The sequence below is a fragment of the Physcomitrium patens genome, chromosome 12, assembly GCF_059467195.1.
Source record: "Physcomitrium patens ecotype Gransden chromosome 12, ASM5946719v1, whole genome shotgun sequence".
In the NCBI taxonomy this organism is placed as follows: Eukaryota; Viridiplantae; Streptophyta; class Bryopsida; order Funariales; family Funariaceae; genus Physcomitrium; species Physcomitrium patens.
The window spans coordinates 7,622,366-7,641,620 of NC_143421.1; the positions used below are offsets into that span (position 1 = coordinate 7,622,366).

The 19,255-nt window shown below is 40.9% G+C and overlaps 1 protein-coding gene across 4 annotated transcripts; it reads right to left on the bottom strand.

Moving 5' to 3' along the window:
* Positions 1 to 11,341: 11,341 nt before the first annotated feature.
* On the bottom strand, positions 11,342 to 18,483 carry LOC112289584 (ABC transporter B family member 11). Of its 4 annotated transcripts, none has more exons than XM_024534892.3 (12): positions 18,272 to 18,483; positions 17,441 to 18,091; positions 17,036 to 17,090; positions 16,706 to 16,881; positions 16,217 to 16,438; positions 15,838 to 16,076; positions 15,333 to 15,596; positions 14,658 to 15,193; positions 13,882 to 14,521; positions 13,528 to 13,756; positions 12,859 to 13,389; positions 11,342 to 12,658 (listed from the first exon to the last, which is right to left on the bottom strand). In XM_024534892.3, exons 2-12 carry the CDS (start codon positions 17,756 to 17,758, stop codon positions 12,014 to 12,016), a joined length of 3,855 nt encoding a protein of 1,284 aa, XP_024390660.1. In that variant the 5' UTR covers positions 17,759 to 18,091; positions 18,272 to 18,483; the 3' UTR covers positions 11,342 to 12,013. The 4 variants fall into 4 exon arrangements, with proteins under 4 accessions (XP_024390660.1, XP_090110881.1, XP_090110882.1 ...); XM_090254755.1 differs by having other exon boundaries at positions 17,441 to 18,142; positions 18,272 to 18,458; XM_090254756.1 differs by having other exon boundaries at positions 11,424 to 12,707; positions 17,441 to 18,142; positions 18,272 to 18,435.
* Positions 18,484 to 19,255: the final 772 nt, after the last annotated feature.

The window sequence follows — 19,255 nt, forward strand, 5'->3', positions numbered from 1 at the left end:
TGCGGAAGCATTTGGTGAACACGACAAGGTTCAATGGGCTACAACAAAGATCCGGTCACTATGACAAGGGATGCACTCTACATCAGTCTATGCATCGGACTTCAGGCAATTAGCATGTGACATCAATTGGGACGAAGAAGCGTTGATGAGTCAATTCTATTGGGGTTTAAGGGACGATGTGAAGGATTTGCTGTTAACTCTTCCTACTCCGCAAACACTCAATGAAGCTATTAGCCAAGCTGTGAAGTGCGATAACCGCCTATTCCAACGTCGCCAAGACCAACGTTCAAGACAACATACGGTTCGCCACACCCCAACTATGTCGGCAAGCAGCGTGAATTCACATTCAGAGGTAGAAGACATGCAAATTGATGCGGTACGTGTCGAATTTCTTACTCTAGAAGAAAAAAAACGGCGTATGGAGGAAGGTCTATGCTTGTATTGTGGTGAAGAAGGCCACAAAGTTGGAAACTACCCCAAGAAGCAAAATCGACGTATTATCAAGACTAGGAGTGCATTTATTCAGGAAAACGAGGATGCCCAGCCACAATAGGAACCGTGTGGATGGACAGTGAAATATCACAACAACAACCAGGTTCCTTTCTTTCCGCTCAACCTGCCCTTTGTTTTACAATCCCTTTGCTTATTGGCCCTCAGAAATTGAGAACCTTAGCATTATTAGATTCAGGAGCATCTGCTTGTTTCTTAGACGAAGAATTTGCTAAGCGTCATAAGATCCCTTTAGTACAAAAATCCAAACCTGTTCACGTTGAGGTCATAGGTGGACGACCTTTATTGTCTGGTAGTGTCACCCATGAATCAAAACCTATAGAAGTGACGTTTAAGGACCATAGTAGTCATATTATTTTCAATATTATTAGAACCCCATCAAATCCTCTTATTCTTGGTCTTTCTTGGTTGGAAAAGCATAACCCATCCATAGATTGGAAGTTGCGGAAGATGACCTTTCCCACAAAACCACCCAAGAGCAAGCCTAGTAGAAAATCCCGAATAGAGAAATCCTTATTTATTGGAGCAAGAGCGTTTATAAGATTGTCCAAGGGAGGCACACCGTTTGTCATTTATGCGGCTCCAACTACCAGGGAGAAGATCTCGACAGCAAGTATACCGGAGCAATATAAGGATTTTAAAGACGTGTTTCAAAAGAAAAATGCCGACATGCTACCGGAACACAGACCATATGATTGTGCCATAGACTTACAGGAAGGAGCACAACCGCCTTTTGGCCTAATCTACAATCTATCGCAGATGGAGTTGGCGGAGTTGCGGAAGTACATCGACGAGAATCTAGCCAAGAACTTCATCTGTCATTCAAAATCGTCAGCTACAGCACCCATCTTATTTGTGAAGAAGAAAGATGGCTCGTTGCGGATGTGCGTGGACTATCGAGGCTTCAACAAGGTAACAAAGAAGAATCATTACCTGTTACCCTTGATTTTTGGTCTCTTAGAACAACTTGGACGTGCAAGGATTTTTACAAAAATTGATCTAAGAGGAGCTTACAACCTCGTACGAATCAAGGAAGGAGATGAGTGGAAGACATCATTCCGTACAAGGTATGGCCATTTTGAATATAATGTCATGCCCTTTGGTCTTACCAATGCTCCAGCGGTCTTTCAACATATGATGAATGACATTTTCCGAGAGTACTTTGACGATTTTGTTGTCATCTATTTGGATGATATTTTGATATTCTCCAAAAATGAGGAAGAGCATGAAAAACACGTTCGTTTGGTATTGGAGAAACTACGCGAGCGAGGACTATATGCCAAGTTGGAAAAGTGTTTATTTTACCAAATAGAGATGGAGTTTCTAGGATTCGTTGCAACTACGAAAGGCTTGAAGATGGACCCCAAGAAGGTGGAAGCAATCGTGTCCTGGGAGGTTCCGAAGACGGTTAGAGACGTACAATGCTTTCTTGATTTTGCCAACTTCTATCGGATCTTTATCAAGAATTACTCTCAAGTTGTTGCTCCTCTCACTCGGTTGACAAGCAAGGATAACCTGGAATGGGGACCTCTAGCAGAGAAGGCATTTCAAAACCTGAAGACCGCATTTACTACAGCTCCAATCTTGGTACATCCAGACTTTACAAAGGCCTTCTATTTAGAAACTGATGCTTCGGATTTTGCTTTGGGAGTTGTACTTTCACAAATGAAAGAAGACAAGAAGCTCCATCCGGTTGCATTCTATTCTCGAAAGTTCTCTGCTGCTGAAATCAATTATGAGATCCACGATAAGGAACTTCTTGCTATAGTGGATTCTTTCCAAGAATGGCGTCACTTTCTTGAAGGAGCTGCACATCTAGTGATCGTATACACAGATCACAAGAATTTGGAGTATTTCATGTCGGCTCGAGTTCTAAATCGACGTCAAGCTCAATGGAGTATGTTGCTATCTAGATTCAATTTTATTATCACTTATCGACCTGGAAAGCAACAAGGACTATCTGATGCCTTATCGAGGAGATAGTATCTTGTACCAAAGGCTGGAGATGCAACGTTTGATCAACAATGTAAGACATTGTTGAAGCCAGAGCAATTTCAGCTTTGCGCTACTATTATGTCAATTGATGCTGACTTCCTGAATCAGGTACATGCCGTAACCATTGAAGATTCAGTAGCCATTGATATTAAGCAGCGTGCCAATGACGACAAGTTCAAGGTGGAGGGAGATCTTTTATACTTTGAAGAGCGGTTATATATCCCAAAAGGACCAGCACGACTCCGAGTTCTTCAATCTCGCCACAATTTTCCAGCTGCGGGATATTTTGGATTCAACAAGACCTTCGAGCTTATTTCTCGAGATTTTTGGTGGCCCCAAATGTGGAAGGATGTGAAAGATTTTTTCCTCTCCTACGACATCTGTTCAAGATCCAAGAATCCTCGGCATCGCCCTTATGGACTCCTACAGCCATTGCCGATTCCACGTCGACCATGGTCTTCAATTTCCATGGACTTCATCACGGACCTGCCATCATCGAACTCATTTGACAGCATCTTTGTTGTGGTAGATCGGCTTACAAAAATGACACACTTTGTCCCTTGCAAGAAGGCATCGTCCAGTGAAGTCACAGCAAGACTCTTTCTCGATAATGTGTATCGATATCATGGACTACCAGATGATATCGTATCAGATCGAGGAACCCAGTTCGTATCGAAGTTTTGGAGATCTCTATTTGAGATACTGAAGGTGGATATCAAGCTTTCTTTGGCTTTTCATCCTCAAACTGACGGTCAAACGGAACGGGTGAACCAAGTCTTGGAACAATACTTACGATGCAGCATCAAGTATCAGCAAGACGATTGGACCACATATCTGTCGCTAGCCGAGTTTGCATATAACAACACCCTCCATGCGTCGACTCAATACACACCATTCTTTTCCAACTATGGATATCATCCAAAGCTTGATTTATTGAATCCATCAACAAATAACAATCCAGCAGCTGAAGGATTTGCAAAACAACTATCAGAGCTTCAAAATACATTGAAGCTTCAATTACAATCCGCTCAAGAATCCTACAAGGCGTCTGCAGATAGATTTCGGAATCAAGCACCTATTTTCAAAATTGGAGATAAAGCATGGCTTCTTCGACGGAATATCAAGACCAAGCGACCATGTGATAAGTTGGACTATCGAAGATTGGGACCATTTATCATCCAAAAGCAAATCAATCCAGTGGCGTACCGTCTGGAATTACCGGCTTCTATGAAGGTACATCCAGTCTTTCATGTTTCTTTGTTGGAGCCTTATTGAGAGTCATCTTTTCTTGGAAGAGTGCAATGTCCGCCACCTAGTATTGAGATCGAGAACCACGAGGAATACGAGGTTGAAAAGGTGCTAGATTCTCGGCGAAGGTGGAGCAAGTTGGAGTATCTTGTTCATTGGTGCGGCTACGACATTAATGAGAGAACGTGGGAGCCAGCTGAAAATCTCACCAATGCGCCACAAAAGGTACAGGAGTTTCATCAACAACATTCTCATAAACCTAAGCCGGTTCGACAATAGCTTCTTTCTGAAGCTTGCTCACCTAAGAATATAAGAAAGGGAGAGAGCACCACCAAAATTCGTAGTTGATGTAGTTATTTTCTCCAAGATAAAATAGAATTTTTTCAGTAGCCATAGTTTGGTCTTCTGATATGGATAGCCAAGAGATAGATACTATACCAGTCAGATTATCTCAACCAACTAGTTCACGAAGGCGACCCCGAGATGAATAACCACGACGGCGACGGAGGATACCAAGTAACCGATCACTGGTGATTGTATTTGAGTCCAAGCCTGTTTACGATGGTCAACGAGAAGGCATATTTACAGGACAATTTCACAATGAAGACACGGAAGTTCATGCTTGGTCAAAAGTTGAAGGAGTGGGCCACTACCGTTGGCTTCAAGGGCCGATGAACCACTTACCTCGCAAACAACAGTTGGAGTTCATAGCAGACGTTATGCGACAGATCTTCATTTTCTTGCGTTAGTACTGATTGACAACAACATTGCTTCTCAAAGACCTCGAAGCTAAAGTAGGGGGTGATGTTAGGGACATAGTCCTTAGAACCTTCTAGAGACAATTTTCTAGAACTTTCTAGAGACAAGCTTCTAGAACCTTCTAGAAGTAAGTCTCTGGAACCTTCTAGAAGCTTCTTAGTTGGTAGAAGATGTTAGGGACATAGTCCTTACAACCTTCTAGAGATAAGTTTCTAAAACCTTCTAGAAGCAAGTCTCTAGAACCTTCTAGAAGCTTCCTAGTTGGTAGAAGTTGCTTGAGAAGCTTCCTAAATAGAAGTATATATTGGGATCGAGGCTGAAGAGTTCTTCAGTCTCGACAACATATCTCTTGGAGCTCTAGTTCACCTCTCTAGTGTTGTTCACATCTGATTAATCTAGTTCTTGCCAGTTCTTCTTGAACTTCTTGTTAGATCTCGAGTCTGTATTTCTGTGTCCGTGACAATATGTAACCATTGTGGTGATTTTTTATTTTTTTATTTTTTTTCCTCTCAATAAATTCATACTAAAACATATAGATAGTTACGATGGATAGTTACAAGGATTATATTTCTTATATTTACAGAATACAAAGTAATTACACTATATTTTGTATATTACAAAGTTATAAATGGCGGTGCAGAATATAGTATCATCAAGGATGTAATGGCCTAGGCTTTTGACATAGTATTTCCTTTCAAATGAGACACTTCTTTTGATGTTTGTAATTTCTATAGATTCCTTAGACATAAGAAAATTTAAGTTTTAGTGAAAAGCATAACAAGTATATATTTTACCATTGAATTAAGTAAGACTTTGAAATTCCAATTGTACTATCCAAAGTTTCATGTTGAAAGCTTCTAGCCAAGAGCACAATTCTAATACCTATTAAACTGGCTCCAAAGATATGCATTTCAATTTTAAAATATAGCAACTATTTCTAAGTGCCTTTGAAAAGATAGAAGTAATTGTGAGCTTCTAATGAGTAGAAAATCCTTCCTAACACTAGATAAAAAGGCTATAAAGAAGGTGTTTATTGCTATTGGATTTGAGGTGAACATGTTGAAGAACAGCAAGTACTTGCTTAGTTACAATCACATAAAGTTTAAGCATAGTATATTGCTAATAGTAAAAAGACAACAAAGAGGTAAAGTAAGTTATTGTAGTAGTACCGAGGCTTTATTAAGATGAGGTAGAAATGGATGTAATATCAAATGGATGGAAGTTGCCTTGTTGGTACGCAAACCACCACCTATAAGTAAAGACTATTGGAAGTAAGAATTATCTTCCTCCACACTTCTATTAGAATACAATACTTACTGATGCTAAGTGTTTGTAGCTTTTAGACTTCTTTTTCTTCAATAGGTTATGGGCCCACTCACATTTGCTTGAGTGTCTTTTGAAGTCTTTGAAGTCTTTTATTTTGTAAGTGTGGAGTAGATCAAGTTGTTATTGCTGATGTTAGGCATTAAAAGTACCTAACTTTCAGATTCAGATCTAGATCTAGATCTTGGTTTGCTCTTACTTGTGTTTAAGAGCATTTTGGTGTTGATGGTTGATTTAACACATAAAGTTGCTTATTTTGCTTTATACGCCTCTTTTAGTGTATAGAGGTGACTTGTGAATATAAGAGAGATATTAGAGTGACAATTTAGATTTGGAAAGGTCACTAGACTTGTGAGAAGCCTTAGAAGTGAAGTTGAGAGTGTTTTTGAGAGTAAAAATACTAGTTTGTTCACAAAGAAGGATTCTATGATTCTAAGGCAGCTAAACCTTCTTGCTGATTTTAAGAGCATTAGGACTTCCTCTTACAATCTTAGTTGATACAACTTTGCCTTAGACATGGCTTCAAGTGAGGGTGAAGGCTTGAGAGTTATTGAGAAGTTTAGAGGTGAAAATTTCTGCCATTGGAAGGTCAAAATGGAACTTTTGTTAGCATCTTTGGGATATTGTAGATGAAAGTGAAGAGGTTCCAAGCAAAGATGCTGATATGAAAGAGAAGAAGGAGTTCAAACGTCATGAAAAGAAGGCTTTTGGGTTGATTGCAACAAATGTGGATGAAGCCAACTTCTCTCACATTATCTCTTGCAAAGAACCAACGGAAGCATGGAAGACTCTTTGCAACATCTATGAGAGCAAGAACTTATCCGACATCATTTATACAATGAGAAAGTTCTTCACTTGCAAGATGGAAAAAAGTGAAGACCTCATGGCTCATGTCAATAAAGTAAAGGCTCTTGCAAACCAACTAGCAATTGTTGACAAGCCTTTAGAAGAAAGTGATATTTCCATGACCTTGCTAATGAGCCTTCCCGAATCCTACAACTACCTTATTGTGGCATTAGAGTCCATCAAGGTAAAAGAACTTACAATGGACTATGTGATGACAAGACTTGTCCATGAAGTAACCAAGAAGAAAGAAAAGGAGCCCCAAAGTGAAGTTTCAGCATTATATTCACGTCAAGGTAAGGGCAACTATCCAAATCAACGAGGTAATGCCAAATCTTGCTTCATTTGTGGCAAAATAGGCCATTTTGCTCGAAATTGCTATAAAGGCAAAAAGATGAAGAAGGACAATACAAATAGTGTGCAAGATGAGTTTGGAGGACAAGATTATGCATTCATGACAACAAATGGAATCTCTATGGCTGCCATGTCAAGATGGATTGTAGATTCAGGTTGTTCCAAGCATATGACATCTTATAAGTATTCATTTGATACTTATGAAGCTATTCAACATCAAACGTGGTATTGGCAGATAGTGGTACATGTGAAGCCATTGGAATTGGCTCTATTATGGTGGAGGTGGTTGCGAATGGACAAACCAATCGGATCAGACTCAAAAACGTCCTTCGTGTGCCTAAGATGAAGCAAAACCTTCTTTCGGTGAGTAAACTTGTAATGAAAGGTTTTAAAGTTGACATGAATGGATGTTTTGTAAGATCATTGAGTGGAGATAAGGTCTTCAAAGGCTTGAAAGACGGAAATTTGTACTACCTCATTTGTAAGAAGGTGAATGGAGTGGAGGTAGCTGCATTTACTGAGTTTACATCAAACGAAGACAAGTTGAATATATGACATTGTCACCTTGGCCATTTGAATGTGAAGAGCATGAAAGAGCTCAAGACCATGATAAGTGGCTTAGATCTTGGAAATACAAGACAAAATGCAAAACAACTTGCATGTGAAGGATGCATATAAGGCAAACAACAAAGGGCCTCATTTCCAAGGAGTGTAACAACACGTGCTACCAAATTGCTGGAGATTGTCCATTCAGATGTATGTGGACCTATGAAAAATACAAGTATTAGAGGATCAAGGTATTTCCTCACTTTCATTGATGATTATTCAAGAAAGATTTGGATCTGTATTCTTAAAGCCAAGAATAAATGCTTTTGGAGGTTTAAAGAGTTTAAAGCACTTGTTGAGAAACAAAGTGAATGCAAGATCAAGGTGCTACGTACAGACAATGGAGGTGAGTACATGTCTAAAAAATTTGATGTTTATTTGAAGAATGAAGGAATTGCTAGACAAACCACAACTCCATATACTCCACAACAAAATGGTGTTGCTGAAAGAGTAAATCGAACCATTGTAGAAATGGCAAGGAATATGTTACATGCTCAAAACCTTGGCTATGAATTTTGGGCGGAAGCTGTGGTGAATGCAGTGTATACAAGAAATAGGTGTCCAACAAGTGGTCTTGCATCAATGACACCACAAGAAGCTTGGAGTGGGAGACAACCTTGCATTTCTCATATGAGGACCTTTGGTTGCATTGCATATGCAAAAATACCAGATTGTATGAGGTCCAAACTTGATGCAAAAGGTACAAAGAGTGTGTTTCTTGGTTATTGTGAAGGTACTAAGGCATATAGGCTAATGTGTTTGGAATCCAAGAAGATCATCAAAAGTCGTGATGTGGAGTTTTTGGAGCATAAGAGTGCTTGTGAGCACTTGGAGATGTGTCTAAGTAGGAGTAATGGTGTGTTTGTGGACACATCTTTGAATTCAGCAAAGACAGAAGAAGATGAAGACAATGAAGATGATGAAGATGAAAAGCCAAAGAAGGTTGAAAAGATGAAGGCTCTTACAATTAAAAAGACCAGCAATGAAAGAAATGAAGATGTTGAAGATTGGGATGATGACAATGATGAAGAGTACCAACCATTGGGTGAAAAACGACAAGGTTTAAGAGAGAAGAAGATTGATAAAGTACAACAAGGTGAATGTTCTTCTACAAGTGAAAGGAGATATCTCTTGAAAGAAAGAAGGCAACATCGTGAATGGTGGAAGGATCACATCTTCCCTCAAGTAAATGAAGAACATGCAAACGTTGCTCTTCTTGATGATCCATTGTCATTGTGTGATGCTATGAAGTGTGAAGATGCAATCAAGTAGGAGAAGGCTATGGAAGAAGAGTACCAATCTCTTATAAACAATGGTAAATAGGAATTGGCAGCTCTTCCACCAAATCGATCTAGTGTTGGTTGTAAATGGGTGTTTAGAACTAAAAGAGATACAATGGATGAGGTGGTGAAGCACAAGGCAAGATTAGTTGCCAAAGGATACTCACAAGTTATTGGAATTGTTTTCAATGAGACTTATGCACTCGTTGCCAAAAAAACACGACTCAAGGATCAAGTACATTGATGTTCAACATCATTTTATATGAGAGAAGATTGAAGACGGAATAATAGGTCTGAAGTATTATGCTACAAATGACATGCTTGCTGATGTACTTACAAAGGTATTGGTCAAGGATAGACATTGTGACTTGATATAAAGATTAAATTAAAAGCCTTTTGAATATTAGCAAAGTGGGAGTGTTGAAGAACAACAAGTACTTGCTTAGTTACAATCACATAAAGTTTAAACATAGTATGTTGCTAATAGTAAAAAGACAACAAAGAGGTAAAGTAAGTTATTGTAGTAGTACCGAGGCTTTAGTAAGATGAGGTAGAAATGGATGTAATATCAAATGGATGGAAGTTGCCTCGTTGGTGTACAAACCACCACCTATAAGTAAAGAGTGTTGGAAGTAAAAATTATCTTCGTCCACACTTCTATTAGAGTACAATACTTGCTGATGCTAAGTGTTTGTAGCCTTTAGACTTCTTTTTCTTCAATAGAACAAAGATATAAGTTTGTTGAAGTTGAAGCAATTCACTAAATTATGAGCTTATGGTACCTATATTTTAACACCTTATGCTTCCTAAGGAAGCCTAGTTGGATCAACGTCTCAAACTTCTTTAGAAATATTGACCATCTTGTGACCTTGTATTTTACAAATAGGTACTTTATAAGAGAAGTGAAGGAGCTTCTTTGTAAGAAGTTGTACTTGTTTATCATATGTTGATTATAGAGTTTGGTACCTTTCGAGCCTCTCAAGTTATTGCACAATAGCTAGCTCTTCTATCTCAACATCCTCACAAATCTTGAGTAAGATATAACTATGCCAAGAGATTCTTATCTTCAAAAGATAGTTTTGAAAGAATTCATTCTTGTATGTGATGCCTAAACTTCGCCCTTCCTTGGATAAATTTTCAGCAACTTATGAATTAGCCGATCAGCCATCATTTTATAGAACAAGCAATTAATTCCAAACAAGGTGTTTGACCTCTCAAGTTCAAAAAACTTCCTATGACATAGTATGCTATGTCAATTAAAATATAAAAAGGTTGTGAATAATCACAATAAGATTTTGGAAATAGAAAGAAGAATACACATTTAGTGAACTTCTCTTTGATTACAATTTCAAAGAAGAATAAATTAGTTGCTTTTGATCATGAATTTAATAAGTATTTACAGTAGTGTAAATAGATTTTAGAATCTTACCTATTTGAATTTCATTGCCTCTAACAGTTTATGAGGCTTTAGTCATGTCACCTCTACTTAAAAACTTGGTAAGAGTATGAGAATCACTGCAATAGTTACATATTTTATACATATTATTTATAGAAAGATAGAAGTTGGGATGAGAATAAGTAGTAGGAAAAACAGGAGAGTAGAGATGAGAGCTGAAAATGAGTGGAATTGGGATGAAGGTTGGGATGGTGGAAGTAGGAGTTGGGAATGAGGAGGGTGGAGATGAAGGCCATTATGCTAATGATGGTTTTTGGAAATAATCCAATTTTTTAATAATGGTTATGATAGGATAGATCAATTTAGTAAAAAAGTGGATCAATTTAACATTTTCCAATATATATATATATATATATATATATATATCAAATTATTTTGTCAATAAAATAAATTATAATCCACGATTAGAATATCAGTCATATATTTAATCATCATCATCAATAAGGTTATAAAGTGATTGTTATGTACAATTTAAAGTGTGTTATTACTTTTTATATTTAAACAAATATACATTAGTAATTTATTACACTTGAATGATTTTCAAATTTTAATTTAAAATTAAGAAAAATGAAAATAAAAGTTGCAATTAAAAAACAAAGCTATTATATTAGTGAAATTGAATGATCAAACTTAGTTTTAGATATTTGATATTAAGACTTGGCACAAATCCATTTCTAAGCTAATATTACTGTGATTCAGAATCATTAACCCAATGTTTCATATGTGCAACAAAGGTAATTGCTACAACACATCAAAAAAATTAAGCACCTCCAAAAATTAGACCAACGAACAAGTTCTTACTCAGTGGAGACGAGTTTTCATTTTTATCATTAAATGATAACTATACAAAGAGTTATCAATTATCCAAATCAGCAAAAAGATGTTCATTCTGACATATGATCATTTTGTATTCGTCTCAGAACGCATGTTTAAACATCCATCTTCCACACTTGTGTACACACCCACATGTAAATAAGTACATAAATAATTCTTGAAATGCGTGTTGAATCTAGTGCTGAATTCTAAAAATCATCGTGGCTGGCTTGACCTAATTGAACATTGCGTTTTTTTATTACTTTTGTTTTTGCTGCACACAGACTCGTGAGAATTGCCGTGTTGCAAGCCCAACAGGATCACCAACTCGCAACCGAGTACGCATGTGCTTCTTGTACTCTATCAGTTGAAAATAATTTTCTCAGCATATAGAACACTATCCACGACCACGTCTGTGTATTGAGGCCGCAGCTTTAAGTTACTTCAGGGTTCATTTATTCTTGAATTCTGTTGCCAACGACCACGTCGCGTGGGGGTACCGAAAAAAGTTTGGTGGACGAGTTCCCTAGAGTGAACTGAGCACAAGTTGCCGTTGTCAGATATCTCAGGCTGAGGAGATATGTTACGACAGCTGAACTCCAACTCATGGTTTTCAAACACACCCAGTGAAGACAGCCACCGAGATGCCTCTCACCAGTGTGAGTGTGCACATGTATAAATATTTGTGGAGCCACCAAAGAATCTGTACGAGTATTGATTGAGGTCAAGGATGTAAGGTCACGTGATCTGCTAAATACTGGTGATGAGCAGTCATGCGAATTGACGCTGGCGGTTAGTTTGGAATTATGGTGAGTACCACAGGTGTTTATTTGGAGGACATGTGAAGCCGCACAAGAGCATGATACGCCCCATCCTGTCTCGCCATCAGCTCGTCGTGTTTTCCTTGCTCAACGATGGATCCGTTTTTAACCACAGCAATTACATCAGCGTTGCGGATGGTGGAGAGACGATGAGCAACAACAATGGTAGTCCGGTTCACCATGATGCGGTCAAGAGCCTCTTGCACGACGTGTTCTGATTCAGCGTCCAGCGCACTGGTGGCCTCATCCAGCAGCAGGATTCGGGGATCCTTGACGATCGCCCTCGCAATGGCCACTCTCTGCTTTTGTCCTCCTGAAAGCTGAACCCCACGCTCTCCAACGGTCGTATTGAAACCCTCAGGTAAGCCCACGATGAATTTGTGACAGTTCGAGGCTTTAGCAGCAGACTCTATTTCTGTCTCTGTGACATCATCATCCCTTCCGTATATGATGTTTGCTTTTATAGAAGTGTTGAAGAGGACGGGTTCCTGGCTCACAAGCCCGATTTTCTGTCTTAGCCAACGAATTTGCAACTGCGTAATATCGACACCATCAAGCAGGATGGAGCCGCTATCCACGTCGTAGAAGCGCTCGAGTAGCGAAATCACTGTGCTCTTGCCCGAACCCGACTCGCCAACAAGTGCCACAGTCTTCTCAACATGAAACATTTTCAGTAAACGCTTTTAGCAGGACTTCGTTCTGGCGGAGAGATGAGAAGCAAAGACAAGCCACACGGGCGACAGTTATATGCTCATTCGAAAGATTTCCCCTCTTAGAATTCTACAATAACCATTCACATGCATCATGGAAATCATTGGAAAAAGCGGGAAGGTTTCGAAAACCAACGAACCTTGCCAGCGGGCACAGTGAGGCTCAAGTCCTTGAATATGGGTATCGTGGGTCTGGAGGGATAAGTGAAGCTGATATTTCGGAGCTCAATGTCCCCTTTTAGTGGCATTAACGTCTTCCCAGAAGTATTGTAGGGGTCAATGAGTGATTTTCGATCGAGCAGTTCAAAAATGGAATTCACAGCGAGCTTCGTTTTGCTTAGATCAGGTGTTAAACTGGCGCCCTGTGAGACACCGAAAGCACTCATCGTGATGGCAAAGAAGACCTTGAAGACATCTTCGAAACTAGCTTTATCTTGCTGCACCAGCTTCGACCCAAACCAAAATGCAAGTGCGTAGCACGCAAAGAGGACAAAGTTGGAGAAAGCCAAGCCAGTCCCACTGAGATAACCTTGACGAATGCCACTTTTCAGAGGCTTTTCGCACTTCTCTTCGTACAGAGCCACTACTCTCTCTTGTGCGCAGAAGGACGACACGGTGCGGACACTGGAGATTGCATCGTTGGCAACACGACTTGCATCCTCGTATGCTTCCTGAACATGCCACAGAAAGTGCGTCACACGAGAAACCAAATGTGGCAGGTATGGCACACGGTGTTCAATGCTTGCAGCCACAAATGCTCATATTCCAATGATGGCAATGAAAAAAGGGGTGAAAAACCTATTGTCAACCTTGGCATCGTTGCTAAAGCCTTGCATCATTTTCATTTGGAAGTACCCTTGTGAGCCCAAGAGTGGAACCAAGGCGAGGACCAGAAGTGAGAGTTGCCAGTTGGCGATGAATGCTATGGTTAGTCCGCAGATAATATTGCCGATATTCTGCATGACAATTGAGAGTGTGTCTGCAATCATGCCTTTCACAGCTGCTGCATCCGTTGATAGCCGTGCACCAATAGAGCCACTGCATTCAACGAAGTAATCTTAGTTTACAGGAATTTTTGGCTAAGAGTGTGCTGAAGATGAAATTTACAACGGTGCGACGAAGGCAAGGAAGTGAAAAAACAGAGAAAGTGCAAGTTGGTCCACCTGCCGTTGTTATCCTCATCGAACCACGCCACTTCATTTCCTAACACCTTCTCAAAAGTCAATCTACGGAGGCGACGAATAAGATTCTGGCCGATCACCCCAAATGAGTAGAATTGTATTGGGGAAACTATAAATATTCCAATTGCCAGTACCAAGTACATGAGGGACCAGAAATTCGCGTCGTGTCTCAATTTCTTCGGTTCGGTGATATAGTAAACAGCAATAATATTTGACAATAGAAGTCCAAAGATTGGAAATGAAGTTCCGTTTGCGAGGGCGGCGAGAGAACCTATCAGAAAAAGGGGAGTTTCAGGTTTACTGTATTTGGCAAGTCGAAAGATAGAAGTATCAGCGCGCTTCTGGTTTTCCTTATCTCCTGACTCAACGTCAGTTCCTTCGGATCTGCCACTCTTTCCAAGCTGGTCATGTACCCTCCGAGATGCATGTGGTGACTTTCGCTGAAGACTACGCCGGCGGCTGCCATGTGAGCCTTTGCTAAGAGACCTGCCGATGGCTGCAGTGTCTACGTCCAGATCTAAATCGTTATACATATCAGCGTCTTGCTGCTTGTTAACCTGCTGCAAACGAATCAGTTGTGTATATGCTCCGTCTGGTCTGGATAAAAGTTCATCATGTGACCCTGCACACTCCCAAAAGGATTCATATATAAATAAATTGCCGCCCCAGGTATTGGAGAAGTTATAATGCAAATGCGTGACTAGTTTCTGGGCATCGGACGATTGACGCTGTACAAACTGAAATATCAGATCCCTTACCTGTTTCTACGACCACACCACGTTGAATGACAGCTATGAGATTCGCATTACGGATTGTTGTAAGCCGATGAGCGACCACAATTGTAGTGCGATCAGCCATGACCTTCTCGAGCGCTTCTTGAACCACGCATTCGGATTCTGCGTCCAAAGCACTGGTTGCTTCGTCCAACAACAGAATTTTAGGATCCTTGAGTATTGCTCTTGCAATTGCTATACGCTGTTTTTGACCTCCTGATAGCTGTATTCCTCGCTCTCCAACTTTAGTTTCATAGCCTTTGGGCATCTTGTTGATGAAAGTGGCTGCATTCGCCAAGCTAGCTGCTGCTTGAACTTCCTCGTCTGTGGCATCATCCTTCGCGTATGCAATATTTTCCTTGATTGAGGTGCCGAACAATACCGGTTCCTGGCTCACAAGACCAACTTGCCGCCTAAGCCACCTCAGTTGAAGGGTCTTGATATCAACCCCATCTACCAGTACTTGCCCTTGATTAGGATCGTAAAACCTCTCCACAAGACTGACAACTGTGGATTTGCCACTGCAATGAAGAACGCGGAGCTTAAATTAAACCACTGGTCATGTATGTTGAGATTGAAGATGAGATGCAATTCATAATAACGGGCAACAAGAGATACAACTTGAAAGAGTGTCAACGACAAAGTGCTGAAGAAACTCACCTTCCACTTTCTCCCACTAATGCGACAGTAGTACCAGCAGCCACAGAGAGGTTGAAGTTTTTGAAAATGGGCACATCAGGACGACTAGGGTAGGTGAAATAAACATTCCGTAACTCAATGTCTCCTTTGAGGGCTTTTAACGTTTCACCGCTCAAGTCGTACGCATCAATCACGGGCTTGCGCTTAATGACTTCGAACATTTTATACGCCGCTGCTTTACCAGAGGCGAAAGCTTGAACGCATGGGGAGGCTTGACCCAAAGACCTGACCACAGCATAGGATCGAGACAGGCACCATCAGAGGCTAGAAAACAGTCCTCTGATCATCTCATTATGAATCTTCTGCGACAATGGTAAGCTACGGAATACAGAAGATTTTGCATTCGAAAACGAATTCGGTCTTTTTAGTGGAATCGTATAGGCTTAAGACGTAAGTAGCGCTAGTGCCGGGTGCAACTGACAGCAACCATTCAAATATGAGATAGCAAGGGCATCGAATCACTTACCCCCCACCAGTCAGAACTGCAAATATGACACTGAGCACATTGCCTCCAGATAATTCGTGGTTAGCTACAAGTATGGACCCATACCACATGGCCAGCGCATAGCTAGCGAACATCACAAAAAGTGCGAAGCCGATGCCGAAACCGGAAGCTAATGCCGAGTTTATTCCCAACTTAGCAGCCTTGGCGATAGCGTGATCATACTCAATCACAGATTTTATCTCACCAGTGTAAGATAACACCTTCACAAACACACCAGGAAAAATTGAATGAGTTGTCACGAGAATGGAGTTCAACTGAAGAGGTATGTACCTGAAGAGATCCTTAAAATAGAAGCCAGTATTTCAAGAATGGAGCACCAAGCATTCGCCAGGATCCTTACCGTTCGGACTGAGCTGACGACTTGCTCCACGGTGGTGCCTGCTTCAGCATAAGCTTCCTGGCCTGCGCCTGACATTTTCGACACCATCATTGCCATAAGGCCGCCTGAAAGAGCTAGAAGAGGTATGGTCGCCACCATTACTAAAGTCAGTTTCCAGCCTTGGACGAATGCAACTGCAAAGCCAGCGAGGAACATGAACAGCAGCTGTATGAAAGTCCCGACCTGCGATGAATTTCCCACTCATTATACTGTGCGTCCTGAAAAGAATCCAGGAACAGGCCTACATAGACCTCTGCACAGAAACTTCGTAAGAAGCTGCCCAACACACACACATCGAACCACATACGCAGCACTGCCTCTCCCTGTAACTTATAATTCATAAAACCAATGCAAGGAACTGTTGGTTTCGCCGTTGCATTTCCTCTTCCAGGAAGGAAACGGTGTGGCAATTTGTTTAAATGGACTGTAGGGTTTGGTGTTCATGCAAACCTTCTCGCCAATTGCATTTTGAATAAGTATGGTATCTCCGGACATCCGACTGATCACCTCGCCGGTTGAAGTTTCTTGATCAAAGAAGGCAATATCTTGCCTCAGAATAGACTTGAGATACAGACTCCTGATGCGGGCGGCTTGACGCTCTCCAGTTATCATCCAGCACGTAATTTCTGCATCCAAATCACAACTTAGAACATTGGAGTGCTGTAATCGGTTTGAATGCTCATTCGATTTTTGCAAAGGTGAGAGGATAAAACTTAAGAACTGAAGCAAAACCACGCGAAATCTAACCAGCGAAAGCCGAGCACAAGAATAGGAGCTCACCCAAGTATGATGCAACGGCAGCCCCGATACCGATGTAGACAAACTTTACGGCAACCTGCTCACGAAAAGCAAACTATGTCAGTGCTCCATTCTTGTGTTCCATGGCGGCACTGTTGAATGTCGATGAAGAAGTGCCACGTGAATGGTTGCGCGCACTTTCACTAATCTCAATAGTCGAACTTGTCTTGCTTCCATTCTCAAATCAACGTCAAAGACTTACACCCGAAAGTTCGTGACGAAGCATGGATCACGTACTCTCACTTATTGCCAAGCTCTTAGTTATCTCCCATGAAGTATATTTCACATGTGCCTTAATCTCCCTCTACGCAAATCACTCTAAAATCATCTCTCTCGACTTTTTATGGCTACTTCTACACCTTGAAAGTGGGTGAAAGAGAAGTGCACCTCAGAGACCGCACGAACCAGCTCGCTTAGATCACTTTGGTTCTGACCAAAAGCATTAACGAGATCGCCGAAGATGAGCGTCATGAGAGGCATAGATACACCATTACCGACTGCACCAATAGTGCCTACAATCATCAGTATGTAATCCCATTTATCCGCGAACGAAAAAAGCTTGAAGAATGGCACGACCTTGGTCTCCTCTTTTTGCTTCTCTGCCTTGTCTTTTTCCTTATCACTGTTCTTCACTTGCTCATCCAATGCCGGCGCCTCATCCTGGCCAGAAGGCACTGTAATATCCTGAATCGTATGGTCCGTCATGGCGGCACCTCACTTGTAACTTTGCTGACTGCCGTGAGGTGAAGCGCAAGTGCACTACTGCACAAATGTACTGATCTTCCGTCTATTCCTCACCGTGGAAATGAACCCTCCACCTAACTGCAAATTAGTATGTTTCAATTCTTGCTTCTCTAACTTCTTCAGTGCTCGCTCTTGAGAATGCACCGGAAAATGGAAAAGGAAATGTTCCACGATCTTGAACAGGAGACTGTTAATCTCCCAAAAACCACCGTGGTCGTCAAGGCCGCATGTGCAGCCTATGCCATCCGATTCATGGCTGCCGCTCCCACAGCTGCACCTCCTCTCTTCATTCAGCTGAACAATAGCCTTCACAGTTTACTCCTTTTCCCCCTCCTCCCTCCCTCCCTACACAAACCTAAAACCAACGTCTGAACGTCCCCTACAAATAATTTCAAAAATAAAAATAAAATAAAAAATCTCACACTATAAAACAAAGTAGATCATTCAGACTAAGAAAGCTGAAAGACTTTTCACCTGGAAAAAGAAGCTCCAGATCCCGGGAATCCAGCCCTTGACAAGAATGAGCAGCAAGCTTCGAGTCCTCGTAAAACCTGGACGCAATCGGAATGAAGCTTGCGAACTCAAATGTGACTTGCTTCAGCTCCGCTACCGCTTAAATGGATCGGAAACGACAACGAAAATACCGCGAGTACTGAGAAGCTGTACTTGAAATTCTCATGACTTTCCTTTCGATGCGGCTCTCTCTCGCACGATCTCTCGCTCTCTCAATAGCTTCCCGAACACTCCAACTCTACCCTGGGCAGATCCGTAAATGTTTCACCTTCTGCCCGAAGTTTCCTGCTTTGTATCACTTTTTAAAATGGCTCAGTGCCAATCATGGTAGTTTCAGCTTCCTGTGTGTGTATTTTTAAAATGGGTTTTTTATGTATGTTATTAAGTAGTAGTTGGGTCAATCTCCTGGTCTTGTCTTGAGGACCACTCCAAGTTTGTTTATTAATTCTTGCTATTTTTATGCATAAGCGTGGGAAGCAGAAAGCATTTGTCCTAGAGAATCGTGAAATGTTGCCAAATTCACTCCTAGTCAAAGTGAGGATAAATAGAACAGAAAAGGGCAGAAAGAAGGGAGATTCTTTTGGGGGAACAATTGGGGGAGGAAGCACAGCACGCAGCCTGTTGTGTTCAATTCTAAAGGCACCCCAATTAGTGCCCATTATTTGTTCCACTGGAATGAGTTTCTGGAAGGTTGTTTGATTCGTTTGGGGAACTCTTTCTATTCATCACTGAACCATGACTGTCTGCAAACAACAGTGTGTTTTAAGGGTTTCAGAAAAAAAAGAAAAAAAAAAAAAAAAAAGAAAAAGAAAACAAGTTGACCAACTGGGTGTTTGGTGAAATTACAATTATATTTTTTGACCAACTGGCAAGCTTGGGTAAATATACTTGTTTTTATGTTCTTTGCTTGTGCCACTTCTTCTGTGAGAATAATTGTGATTGCTG

What these genes read in the sequence shown, in the direction of transcription:
- LOC112289584 (XM_024534892.3), bottom strand. Translation starts at nt 17,758, where the DNA reads ATGACGGACCATACGATTCAGGATATTACAGTGCCTTCTGGCCAGGAT. An exon ending in TGCCGTTGCATCATACTTGG is followed by an intron (nt 16,882 to 17,035) that starts GTGAGCTCCTAT and finishes ATTTGGATGCAG; the next exon opens with AAATTACGTGCTGGATGATA. An exon ending in TCGTCAGCTCAGTCCGAACG is followed by an intron (nt 16,077 to 16,216) that starts GTAAGGATCCTG and finishes GTGTTTGTGAAG; the next exon opens with GTGTTATCTTACACTGGTGA.